The following is a 13,520-nucleotide window of genomic DNA, read 5'->3' as shown; positions in this document are numbered from 1 at the left end:
ACCTTGCAGAGCTGCAGCTGTTTAGCTCTCTTATCAATCTTCTCTGTGGGTTTAATCATCTCCTTGTCATCCTGCTGGGGCAGCCCTCCCCTTGCTGGAGCCTGGCTTTCCTCCCGTCCCCCTCCCCCAGATATAACCATCCTTTTCCACCTGACTTCCCTTGCAGGAGATAGAGCATGGGCCAGGGTGGCTTTGTCCCAGGCTTAGTCTTGGCGGCAGGGGCAGCAGTTCCCGTTTTTGCAAGGAGTCAGGAGGGAAGAGGGGTGGGTAGAGGAGGCCCTGGTGGAGAATCTATCCTAGTTGGGTACTTGAGATCTTTGACTCCACTCCTGGCGGGGTAGGGTGGGGCTCAGGGGTGGGCCACGAGGGCCTTTAGCCCAGATCGGGAAGATCCTGCGAAATGTCCCTCCCTTCCTTCTTCCTCTCTTCCGCCAGCTTCTTAGGAGATGCATCCACCCACGCCGTCCAGCGAGCCAGCTCTGGTCTCTTTTCCTGGGTGGGTCCTGTGGGGCCAGGCCCTGTGGAGCCTTGTGGGACTCTGGGACCCGTGGGCCGGAACCACGAGCCCACAGTTTTGTGTGCATCTTGGGAAAGAGGGTGCCCAGGAGTCAATGGAGCCTGTGTTGTGGTCCAGGCTGGGAGCCAGGGCACAAGGGGCTATGGGGCCCATCCCTGTGCTGACGTGCAAGATGACCTTCAGGGCAACTCTTGGGCCCTTCTCCACTTCACTCTTTCTCCTCTCCAGAATATGTAGGGTATAGGAGGGGATGGGGGTGGCTGGGGTGGTGTATGTACCCCTCAGAGGGCACAAGAGAAAGAGGTCCTTTCCTCCTCCGCCCGCTCACCACTCCCACCCCAGGCACTCTCAGTGCAAGTGGAAAGCTCATTTCTTCTCATGTCTCAGAAGTGGATGGGAGGTCCTGAAGAGGTTAAGATTAGTCTGAGCATCAGGCAGCTTGTCCTCAAGGTGGGGGCTGAGAGGGTCCCCTCAGGAGAGGACCACAGATTCCTGGACCACAGGGCCCTGAATGGGCTTGGGCTGGAGGGGACTTGCTCCCTCCAGCATGAGGCTGGGCTCTGGAGGACAATGGTGTGTTGATGAGGCTTTGGTCCTGGGCTCACATGACCCGACGGGGGTGGTTGGGCCGCACGTGGCTTAGCCGCCTGGGCTGACCTTTGGTCGCTGGCTGGGGAAGAGAGGAAGCCATGAAGCTGCCCTCCCACTCAGTGTGCCCTGGGCCCTCTGCTCCCCCGCCGGGGAGCTGCCTTCTGGGCACACGTGATCTCTTCACCTACCTTCTTTTGGCCTCTCCCCTTCCCTCTGCTCTGTGTGTGCATAAATTGTGTGTAAACATGTATGTCCATGTGATTGTGAGGGAGGAGGCTCCCAGAGAATGAAGGACAGTGAGGGAAGAAATGCCCTTCATAGGGAGGAAGTTTCTTCCATCGTGGGGACACCACCAGGGTAGGGCCAAAGTGTATGTGTGTGTGTATATTTACCCACATGTGTTCCTGGGCACAGGGGGTGCATGTGCATGCATGTAGAGGGCAAGGCCTCTACCCTGCCTTGTCCTGTGACCTATGCCCTCCTCTAGTGAGAGTAGGGGAAGTCTAGGTCAGCACTTTCCAGCTGGGGCTGGAGCCACACTCCCCCACCCTCTGGCACTGGGCCAGAGTGTTACTTTCACAAGGAAAAATGAAGACTTTTGGGGGATTGTGTAATTATTGTAATCAATTGAATTAACCAAAAATTACCAGTCAGGAGGCAAGGCGTGTGCATGTGCACACACACACACCCCCACACAATGAGTTACACACAGACATGTTTACACAGATGGAAAGTCAAGATATATAGAGAGGTAGATAGGGATATACGCACACTTAACGAATTTTTTTTTTTTTTTGAGAAGCTAGGGAAAGGTCCTAAGCATTTTCTTTTTTATAAAAAAATTTTAAGGGACTTCCCTGGTGGTCCAGGGGTTGAGACTCCACCTTTCAGTGTGTGTGGGGGGGGTTGCTGGTTCTATCCCTGGTCAGGGAATTGGGATCCCACATGCTGTGAGGCAATTAAGCCTGCACACCGCAGCTGGAGAGAAGCCTGTGCGCCACAACCAAGACTTCATGCAGCCAAATAAATAAATGTTACAAAAATGAAAAAAAAATTTTTTATATCGGAATATAGTAGATTTACAATGCTGTGTTAGTTTCAGGTGGACAGCAAAGTGATTTAGTTACACATATTGTTACATCTGTCCTTCTTCATATTCTTTTTCCTCGTAGGTTATTATAGAGTATTGAGTATAGTTCCTTGTGCTACACAGTAGGTCCTTGTAGATTATCTATGTTATATAGACAGTCTTTCATATGCTAATTCCAGCCTCCTAATTTATCTGTCTCTCACACCTATGATTCTTGAAGGGGGTTATCCATCCTGCCTCTTCTTCCTCACTAAGGCAGATACAGCCAAGCAGGTTATCTGAAGAGAAACTCGAAGTCCCCAGGGGGTTGAGAACAGGAGGCCTCTGAGACGGGGGAAGCCAGTACAAATGACATGCTGCAGAACTTGGAAAGGGAGTCCATGGTCTGACTTTGTCATGCAATTTATTACAAACATTACATGAAGATGTTTTAACATGTTCTCCTTCGTTGGGAGCCTCATCCAAGTCTGACTCTAGGGCTAGTCTACAGCAATAGCCCCTTGGTGGCCCTGAGGGGTATGTAGAGGGAAGTTAAATTCCAAGATCTGGGATGAGGTGGGGGTGGGGTACCCAGATACTGGCATGGGGAGGCCCGTGGGTGAGAAGGGACCAGCATGGGCACCCTCAACCTCAACCTCTCAAATGAACAGCTTTGAGTGATTTGATTGAGGGGTGTTTCTTACCTCTCCCCACTCTGTTTTCTTCTTTGCCTCCTCCATCCCACTCCCATATAGTTCTGCTGACCCCACTGGATGCTGGGGACACAGTATGGGAATGGTTCTCAGCACTGAAGCAGAAAGGAGAGGGCCTGGAGGGCAGGGTTGGAGGCCGGGACTGAGGCAGAGGCTGGAGCTGGGATCTGGACTGGGAGCCGAGCTCAGCGCAGACCCCAGTGGGGGTTGTTGGAGGCTGGGGTGCAGGGTGTCTGTCTTGGTCTTGACATGATTCTCAGGAGCCTTTTTTTGGAGTCCGAGGCAGGTGTTCTCCTCCAATGCAGAGCACGTTTGGCATCCGCTCGCCCCTCGGAGGGGCGGGACAGGCCCCCTCCCGCTGCTCCCCTCGGCTGAGCAGAGTCATACATCACCAAGGGGCCGGGCTCCCTGGATGTATTGCCCTAATACGTCGCTATAGCAACCCCACTCTAATCCTGCATTATTCTAATGTGGTCCCCCTCCCCACTGTGATGTATAGCTTGGGTCTTGGAGCCGTGAGGCACCTTCTCTGAGTCTGCTCCAAGTACCCCAGGGATGAGTGGGTCCGAGGCTGGCTTGGCTTCCCTGGGTCTGGTCTTGCTTCTCCTCACCCTGCGCACGTGACCCTTTGTGAGCTGGGGTGCGGAGGTGGGCTCTGGCCTGGTGGCCCACCCGTCCGCCTGCCCAGAGAGGGGAAGCGGCAGGCTGTGTGTCCTGGCCCTGGCACACGAGCGCTTGACGCACCGACCCACGCCAGCCTGCCCGGCCTGGGGACCTGAGGCCTTGGGGTTGGGGGCCAGGGCAGGACAATGGCCACATTCCGGCTGCCAGCCACAGGCCCCCATTGTTCCTGTGGACACTGCCTGCTTGAGGGCCTTAGTTCTGGCCCTCACCCCGCTTGGGGCGTAGGATGCTCCCTGGACCACTCCCCCGGGGACCATAGAGGGGTGATTCATGGGGTGACCAGGGCATAGCAAGCCCCAGCTGTGCCCGGATTCTGGGGGATGGGAGGGGGAGGTGACTGAGGGTTGTTTGTGTCAGGAGAGGGCGGGGTTGAATAGCCAGAGGACTCAGGGCTGTGGACACCAACCACGTCATTTCATACTCCTCCTCGTGTGTGGGCTGCTCAGACAGGCTCCATTGTCAGAATGGCAGGCCCACCCAGGCCGGAAGGGAAGAGAGGATGGAGAGGGGTCACCTCAAAGTGGGGAGGACCCAGGACACACCCCCACCCCCACCCCAACTGCACTGAGATCCAGAGAACGGCAGGGGACTTACTCAAGATCACACAGCTTGGTGGGGACAGGCCTGGGTCTAGAACATTCCCCAGACCTTTTTGGTGCTGAGATGCTGCTGCTGTTTCTGGTAGAAAAACAGACCCAGTGGTGATCTTCAGCCTTGGCAGAAGTTATATTCACAAGCTCCTTCCTCTCCCTCACTTGCTTTGAAATTCCTCTAGTTCAGGTCAGTACCTGGCGTCCCTGGAATGAGAATTTGGAGCTAAGGGGAGTCCTAGGGCCATGCAGAGGCCATGCCGACTCCATCTTCTGTAAGGCCCTGAAGAAATGAGTAGGGCAAGGAGGTTGCCAGTGCTCTGACACACAAGATCCATGGATGTAACAATAGACTTCATTGTTTCCTCCCAGTCGGTGATCTCACTTGGGCTCTCACATGCCTACTCTATATGACTGAGAGGTAGGGGAAGGGAAGAGGCTAGCTAGGAGCATTTTAAGAACAGGGGGACTGGTCTTATTTACCTCCATGTTCCTACTTCTCAACATGCTGCTGCTAAGTCGCTTCAGTCGTGTCCGACTCTGTGCGACCCCATCGACTGCAGCCTACCAGGCTTCTCCGTCCATGGGATTCTCCAGGCAAGAACACTGGAGTGGGTTGCCATTTCCTTCTCCAACTTCTCAACATGGGACCTGTTCAACTGGATGATTGGATGAGAGGATGGATGGGGAGTGGTTGGGTAAGTGGATAGGTGGGTGGCTGAAGAGGTGATCAAGGGTTGCATGGATGAGTGGAGTATAGGTAGATGAATGGATGGTTGCCTGGGTGCATGGGTGGCTGGCAGGTGGATGAATGGATGGATGCAGGATGGATGGGTGGGTAGGCAAGGGAATGATTCATTTTATGTACTGAGGTCCAGAGATGACAAATGACCCAGTTTGGGTCATCCTAAAGATAAACAGTGGAGTGAAGTCTGGAGCCAGCTACCTGGCCCCTGCCTTTGAGGCTGGGATGCGTGGGTCAATCTCTGGGTAGGGCTGCAGTAGAAGCAGGAGTTGGGACCTAAAGGAATCTGTAGTCGTGTAAGTATCCTGAAAGGTGGCTTCCCAGAGTCTAGCAGCCTTGACCCTTCTGTGTTGGGATCAGGTATGCGGAAGTGTTCTGAGCATGGCAGGAAGAGGCTTGAAGTTTCAGGAAGGCAGAACTAGTGGAGTCTGAGGGCACTGGGGCTGAGTCGTTTTACCTCTTAGGGATCAGGCCCTGAGCTAGAAGCCCCAGAGACAACTCCCAACTCATTCTTCATGACCTAGCTTAGTGGTACCAGTGTCTATGGGGCCTTCCCTGACCCTCTGGGTGCTCTCTCCCCGGAACCCAGCACAGTGCTACTAAAGAAGGGGCTCAGAGCACATCACCAGGGCCATGGGGTTGCCACAAAGAATCAGAAGCGGGGGAACAAACTAGGAGACTACACCTGCCACTGATTTTCTGGGCCATTTTGGACAAGTGCCTCAACCTCTTTGGGCCTGCGTTTCCTCTTCTATGGTTGGGGAGTGGAAAGGTTGAACTTTTCTTCCCAGGATGGTTTTGAGAATGAAGAAAAATAATTCCGGGAAAGGGGGAGAAGGAGCACTAGGCATTATTTTTCTGCACTGCTTCAGCCCCAGCAATAACACGATAATATACATTGTACATATGAAATTGATTTTATAGCTAACATTTAATGAGCACTTACACTGTGCCGGGCTCTCATTCTAAGCGTTGATGTGTATCATCTCTCCTCTAGGTCTCACAACAGTCCTACCGGGCAGGTCCTGTCACCATCATCTTTTGACACGTGAGGAAACTAGCTTGCCCAAGGTCCCATGGGTAGCAGTTGGTGAGGCCAGGATGGAAGTCTGGACAGATGCCACGGCCCACATTCTTAGCCACCATATGTAGGTCACTTCTCAGTGCACAGTCCTCTGAATGGACACACAAGAAGGTTTCCTGACTTTCTTGCGGATTCTAGGTGACTCATCCAACTTTCCTGAGCCTTACGAGATTTGCCTGGTTGCACAGTGGTGAAGAAGGTGACAGATCCTAGCCAATTAACTCCAAAAACCCAGGGTCCCCACTTCTCTCCCTGGTTCAGTCCTGAGTTCTGGAACTCCCTCTGCTTTGGGCACACCCCCCAAGCACTGGACAGTGCTGTTCACCTCAGCAGGGAGTCTAAAAATGACATACACCTGTCATTGTTGTTCATGTATCTGACCATCAGATTACATGGGTTTTCTTCTAGGCTTTACAACCAGCTAGTCTTGCTGCCTTGGATAGGTCATTCAAACTCTCTGGGCAACACTTTTCTCATCTGCAAAATAGGAATAGTTAATGTGAGATAATGAAAACAAAGCACAAAGTCAGTGCTTGGGTAAGTATTATGTCAGGGTGCCTTAGACCGAGTGGGATGGTGGTAAAAGTTTATTTACATTTTGGTTGTCCTCCTCGCTCACTTGTTTTTGTATGATGTGCTGCCCAGGCTCCACATTACAACAGCTTTCACTCATCCATCACCTACTTAGGCTAAGCACTCTGTGTACATCATGCCCCTTAATCCTCGAAATAACTCTGTGAGGTAGGGTAATAACTCTGTCATTACCACCATATCAGGAAACTGAGGCACAGAAAGGATAAGGAGCTGGCCTAAAGTCACACAGCTGATAAGAAGGGGAGCCAGGATCTGTACCCAGATCCGTCTGGTCCCACAGCCCCCTACGCTTCACCATTCCACTCTCAGCCTCTCCTGAGACCTGGAGAGCATCCCTGGGGACTTGGATGACACTGGGGAAAGGCAGGTGACCTACAGTGGCAGGAGGGGGCTTTGCCAGAAGGCCAGGTCTGTCCATGAGCTGCAGGGGTCAACTCTAGCAGCTTGTGCGTGGAGGGGGCACTCCCTGCTCCCCGGGCTGCCCAGCCCCTGGGAGAGGCCGAGAATAGTGACAACTTCCCACCCTAAGCAGGGAGGGCAGCTGCAGCACAGGGTCCAGGTCTGCTCCTGCTCAGAGCTGAATAATCTGGAGCCTTTGAAGAAGGATTTCTGAAAAGCCATCAGGAGTGAATCATTGACTTAGGGAGGCGATGAATCAAAGGGGAGTTCATAAAACGGCAAATGAATCGGGTGTGTGAACGACGAGGCACTGCTATTCCCCAGAACCCTCCGGGGACAAGAGAGCCGAGAGAAAAGAAATAAAAATAACACGGGGCCTTACGCCTGCTCCAAACCCGAGTCAGCCCCTCCTTTCATGTGGAAAGACAGAGGGGGACAGAGGGATGAGACCCACTGGTGGGTGAAGTGGGGCCAGAGGGAGGCTCTCCGGGCACGTTCGGCTCCCTGGTCCAGGCTGTGGGTGCAATCAGCAAACGCCTTTTCCCCTTCTTTCCAGGAGCCCTCACAAGAAAGAACACTGATTTTGACGAACACCCAAAATAATGTGAGATCAGGCACCATGCATTATGCATGAGGTCTGATTTAACATGAACATTATTTCTTGTGTACGAGACCATATGCCTCCGTGCTGTCTCTGCAGCCTAATAATACCCAGACCCACCCTGGTCAGGCTCAGCCAGAGACATGTCCACTGGGGGTGTGTGCGTGGGGGCGGGTAGCGCTGAAGCAGAGTCCTCCTGGTACTTGGCTCTTCTGAGCGGAGCCCATTCAGATGTCCTGGAGGTGGGTGGGAGGTAGGTCGTGCCCCTGGAGAAACACCAAGGAGCTGGGGGTGGGTGTGTGAAAGTGCCAGTGTGTATCTGTGTGTGTGTGTGAAAGAGAGAGAGAAAGAGAAAGATCAAGAGCCCATGACTACGAGATGCTGGGTTCATGGCGTGGCGATGGGGGACATGTGTTTAGCACAAGAGGGACGACGGCAGGAACGGATAGATCTAATTGCTGTGTGTGTTTGTATATATACACGCATATGTATGTGTGGGGGTGTGTGTTTAAAAAATAAGATCACACATACATACAAACACACAGCCTAACTTTAATTATCTGAAGGGAGCAGGCGAGATCTGGGAGGAGTTGGGAACAATGATGGGCAGGGATGTGTCTGGAAAGCAGCTTGTAGGGTGAGTGTTTGAAAATCCTGAGAGGAGGGGACCCTGCCAAGGGATGGAAAGGAGGCTGCGTGTGTTAAATCAAATAAGCACAGGCGCAGGTACCCAGCGACTCTGGAGAGCTCGATGCTAAAGGCCTTGAAGCTGGCATCGGACAGCCAGACGGTGGTACGGGTGTGCCTGCGAGTATCAGCATGTGCGTGAGTGAGCGAGCTAGCAGAGTGTGCATTGGGGTTTTAGCTGGTTGAGAGGAGGAGTGGCGGTGATGGGTGTGAGTGGGGCAGAAGCAGAGGAGGCAGCCGTGATGGAGAATTTCTGAGGATGGCTGGGGCACAGGCTGGGTGGTAGATGGAGAAGGAAGGGTCACGGGCAAGTCTGTGTGTGTGTAAAGCCAGATCACTTCCTTTGAAGGCTAAGGTTGCCTCTGCTCTACCTGGCACCCCTCAGCGTGTAGCCAACTTAATGCTGGTTTTGGGGTATGCTCAGCCGTGAGGTGGCCCTGGTGATGCTGCCACGTCCCAGCTCAGGGACCAATAGAGGGCAGTCCTCCCACACGGAGGCCTCCCAAGTGGCAAGGGGAGCCTTGAAGGAGGGCAAATACTAACTCCAGGGCCTTCCCATATGCTCTGCAGGGACACGATCCATGGCTCCTCTGGTCACTATGGTCACTAAGCCAGAAAACCCGGATGAATCCCCTTTGCTAAGCCTAGGGGGAGCCTCCAGGCCAGGTAACTAACTTCCTCTTTCTCCTCTCCCTGCTCAGGTGGGTCTCCTTTCTGGAGCTCAAGCCCTGCTGGCAAAAGCCTGGGCCTGGAGATGTCACGGGAGGCTTGACCCTCCCCCATGTTGGCCCAGAGCCTCTTTGGAGGAGAATTGATTCTAAAGAGCCCTCAGCGGGCAGTTGCAGCTGGGGGTCAGCTAGTCCTGTGGACCCCTAGTGGAGTCCTGGGGTCAAAAGATGATGGCACAGGTTCTAAGCTATGCGACATAGAAGCCAGTGCAAACTCCTGGGGCAAGTGGTAGTGGGGAATACAGGCATCCTTGAAATTCAGGGGCGGGCACCTTCCAAATCTGCCTTGATGATCCCAGGCAACCAAAATAGCCACCTTTCTTCTTTGCACGTTAGCCAACCCCCACCCTGCAAATATTCTCCCAGCTCAAAGCAGCAGCAGTGTAGCATGGACTTCCTTTCCCCGCTCCTATCTCTGGGAGCAGCTATGGATTTACAGGCACAGGAGCACACGTACACCTTCACACACCAACACCCATAGGTTCCTGCGGGGAGAGGGAGGCACTCTTTTAACTACCAGAATCAGTGGTTGTCTGATCTATGAAAAGAATTTTGTTCCAGTGAGAAGAGGAGGGAGATGGGATGAGAAAATCCCAAATCCGCTGGGGAAAGCTTGGGCTTCATGGGAGGTCAATGCTAGGGACATCTGGCTCTCTTGAACAAAAGGAAGTTTGGAGCTCTCAGGAGTGAGCAGGTAGACCCCCATATATATGGGCTGGAAAAACCAAGGTCAAGCTCACAGCTGCCTGCCATTTCTAAACTCTATTCTACCTGGGGAGTAAGACTCCAGGGAAAAATATTGCCCTGTAGGTCCTATGGTTTCCTTCTTATAATGTCAGATGTGTTGTGTTTCCTACCATCAACCCAGGCTGGAGACTAGGGGAAGGAGCCCCCTAGGGCCTTCTGCGACCAAGGGGTGGGTCAGCGGGTAGCTGTCCCAGGCTGGTGTCTCATTAAGCAAAACTGCAGCCAAATGGAAGATTTTCTTCCGTCCCCTTTCCCACTTTTTCCCCTCTTTTTGTTCTACTCCTCAGCTGCTGTTGGATCTTGGGGGACTGCATTGTTTGGATGTTTTGGAGTTGACTTGCTTAAATAATAAATCCACCCCTTGGACCGGATTAAGCAGACAATTAGGAAATCAATCAATCAATTGGTGTCAGCTGCAGGCAGAGGCCAGGGAAGGGCCCCGTCTTCCCGGCCGCCCTTTCCAACCTCCAAACCTGCTGCGCTCAGGCGGCAGGGAGCTCTGAGCTACATTGGCTTCCATTTCAGGGCCTTGAGGCTGGGCCGAATCCAGGAAGGAAGGAACAGGGAGGGAGCGTGCGATTCCTTCAAAGTTGGAGATGAGAGGCTGAGCTGGGGTGGCCAGGGGCTCCTGGTTGTGCTGCCACCCAACCGGCAGGTAAAGTTTCTAACCTCCCTTGTAAAAAGCCTGGGGAGGCTCCCTGGCCTGCCGATTTGGGAAATGGGATGGCTAGGACACGGGTGCCAACTGCAGGGCTAATTGCTTACTAGGCTGGACCGAAGGTGTAAGGGGAAAAATAAACAAGCTGTGAGAGGCTAAGCCTGTGAAAACCATGATGGCCTCTGTACTTGGACAACTCTCTCCCGAGACTGAGTGGGGCAGAGCTCTGGGTGTCTCCAGGAACCTGCAGCATCGAAAAAGTCATCCCGAGGCCCAAACCTGCCAGAGACAGCCAACCTGGGGGCCTGGGAACCCCTCTCTGGGCACCCAAGATTCTGTCGGCTGGAGCCAAGGCCTCTCACAGACCTGGGCTTCGACAGCTTCCCCGGCAGGAGGGAGTCATACACATACCCTCGCTAGGGACACAACTTTCTCGCCGGGCAAGCAATTGTGCCTTCAAGCTTTGTCTCCACGAAGAGTAAGATAAACCTCACGTGGTTTCTCCTAAGATGGGAAAAGAACCGCATCTACGGAGGAAACAGGAAGAGCTGTTTTTATTAGTATTTTTAAGAGGAGTTGTTTTAAAGGACAAAGGATCTTCGCTGGGACACAGATAGTCAGGGGCTTTGGCTCTGGAACCCAGAGCTGCCTTCACCATCCTGACTCTGGGGAAGCGGGGGACGCTGTGCTGAAGGCTCGACAGGGGGATGTCTGAGCATGGCTGCTTCTCTTCCCCAGGTCATGAGTGCACGGCCCTGGAGTCTTCCATAGGCAGAGGCAACCACTCCCTGAGGAGTGTGGGGTTCCCTTGGTGACCCAGCCCTGGAGAGGAGATGCCAGGGCTTTCTGGTGGCACAGATGTTCTTGCCCTTGCTCCTCCCTGAGAGAAGTTGGGGCAGGTCGTTTGCCTGTAGAGGAGTACTGGCTTTGCTCAAACACGTGGGAGTCCCTCCCCAGGCCATTTAACTCCTGCAGGACCCCGTCTGAGCTGCTAGGGCTCTTAGTGGATCCAGGCAGGTTCAGGTACCATTTGTTTGCAGGTGGAACGCCAGCTGGGGTGATCTGGTGGGACCTGACTCGCTTCCACCTGCCCCAAGACCTGGAATGATGAAGTTGGCCTGGGCTCCACCCAGGAAGTGCAAAGTGAAGCCAAAGTCAGGGGTTGGTGTGTGTGTTGGGGGGAATGTAAATACAGAGATACCTGGCTGGTGGGCCAGGTAGAGAGAGGCAGGCTTCTTCCTTGGCTCAGAAGAGCAGTTGAGTTGTGCCTGAGGAATGTTGATCCGAATTCGGTGCGGTGTCTGCAGTGTCTTATGCCCTGGTCAGATCCCAGGACAGTCTGTTTATGGGAGGGGGATATGAGGCGGCTTTATCTTCCCTAACTTCACTCATCTGAGGCAAGGGCCCAACTGGTGCCCAAGTAACAAGCTGCCCCAATACTGGCCTAGAAGAAGGTCTGTGTGGTCACCTTCCTCCAAGATAGTGATGTCAGACTTTGGGGGAGGCAAGCCAGGGTATCCCATCACATCACCCATGAACCAACCCAGCCCTAGTAGTAAGGAGGACAGGACACAGCCCTGGGGTACATGTTTATGTGAGTAATAAAATATTTACTATAACATAAATATAAAGGGAACTTCCCAGTCTACATTATTATTACTTTTTTTTTTTTGCAATAAGGATACAAAGAGAATGCACCAAAACATTGTTCCAAAAAATAATAAAAATAAAATAACAAAATTTAAATTCAAACGGTAACAGAACAAGAAATGGAGAAGGGGGAAGCTCCAAACACATCCAGAAAATAAATAGAGATGGATCAGAAATCTGGAAATCATATTAAAATATCTTTTTCGGATTAGTGAGTGTACAAAATCCTTCAGGATAGGGAGGGAGGGCAACCCGGAAAACCAAAAATAAAAACCAAGCACAAAATGTTTCTTTCTCCCCGCCAGTGTGTACATATCCTACATATTTACATGGTTCCCACCTCACCCCAAACTTGGGGAATTTCTCTCCAGGCCTCCCCCAGCATCCCGCGTCCTAGGGGGCTGGAAAGGGAGCGGATTCAGGCAGAAGGTTCTCAGGGAACGGCTTATTTCTACAGCTGGTTAAAAAATATCTCCAACTTTTCCAAGTTTCGTTTGTTTGTGGCCAGGAGGGCAGGGCCCCGCGGGGAGCCAGGGCCCTGCTTCTTGCTGGTCGGTCAACGGCGGGGCAGAAGCCCCTTCCCATCCGCGTGTGCGTGGGAGCGCAGATTCCTCCAGCGTGGCCGGGAACCGAGCAGAAGCTCGGGTAAAACGAAACGAAAAATGAACACTCGAATTTTTTTTTTTGTTAGTTTTTTTTTTGTTTGTTTTGCCCTTTTTTTTTTTTTTTTTTTTGTTTTGAGGGGTAAGATAGGGAAGGTAAGGGGAAAAATAAATTAGGCTAGATTAAAGCTTTGGCTATTTCCTGCTTTTATACACAGACGCGGCTCTCGCGGCCTCCCCTCCGGGGCCCCGATAAATACAGTATACAGCGATTTAAATTAAGGGCGCGGGCGGAGTTAGAAGGACCCCAGGAGCCGAGAGGCTCCATGAATAAATAAAAACTGTAAAAAACCAAGCCCGGAAGAAGGGTAAGGGGGATGGGGCGCATCCTTATGGGAGAGAAGAGGCGTGGAGCGAATAAGGTGACAGTTCCCCACCCGCGACCCGCAGGCTCGGGGATCCGCGCGGGGAAGAGGGATGGGGAGTGCCTCTCTTCGTCCTCTCTCCCGGGGAATCCCTAACCCCGTACCGCGTTACCTGTCGCTGTGGGGAGGCCGCTGCCGGGATCCGGCCCCGAACAGCCCGAGGGGGCAGGGGCGGGGGTCGTCGAGGGGTTGGGGGCAGGGAGCAGGCGGCGGGCAGGATGCCCAGGGTGAGTTGGCGCGTTCCGGATCTTCGCTCCTCTCTCTCGGGGCTCGGGCGACGCAGCCTGTCGGCCGTCTTCGCCGCTCGCAGGAGAGGGTGGTCCGGGTGTTTGGTTTTATTCGAAAGTTTGGGCTTTTTGTAAAATCCAAAGCGACCGAACAAAAAAGAGTTCAGGCCGCGCGGCGCCTCGCCGCGCACCGGCGGGGGGCCCGGCCC

General features: G+C 53.2%; 1 protein-coding gene across 1 annotated transcript in view; it reads right to left on the bottom strand.

The window, feature by feature from the left end:
* Positions 1–372: 372 nt before the first annotated feature.
* Positions 373–13,520, bottom strand: part of POU3F1 (POU class 3 homeobox 1) — a 13,764-nt gene continuing 616 nt past the window's right edge. The window contains exons 2-5 of the mRNA XM_010862819.1: positions 13,189–13,387; positions 8,318–8,392; positions 6,846–6,940; positions 373–584 (exon numbers count right to left, since the gene is read on the bottom strand). Coding sequence (XP_010861121.1) covers positions 373–584; positions 6,846–6,940; positions 8,318–8,392; positions 13,189–13,387 — 581 coding nt within the window. The remainder of the gene's footprint in view (positions 585–6,845; positions 6,941–8,317; positions 8,393–13,188; positions 13,388–13,520) is intronic.

The sequence above is a fragment of the Bison bison genome, unplaced genomic scaffold, assembly GCF_000754665.1.
Source record: "Bison bison bison isolate TAMUID 2011002044 unplaced genomic scaffold, Bison_UMD1.0 scf7180017864484, whole genome shotgun sequence".
In the NCBI taxonomy this organism is placed as follows: Eukaryota; Metazoa; Chordata; class Mammalia; order Artiodactyla; family Bovidae; genus Bison; species Bison bison.
This window is presented reverse-complemented; position numbering and strand designations above follow the sequence as displayed.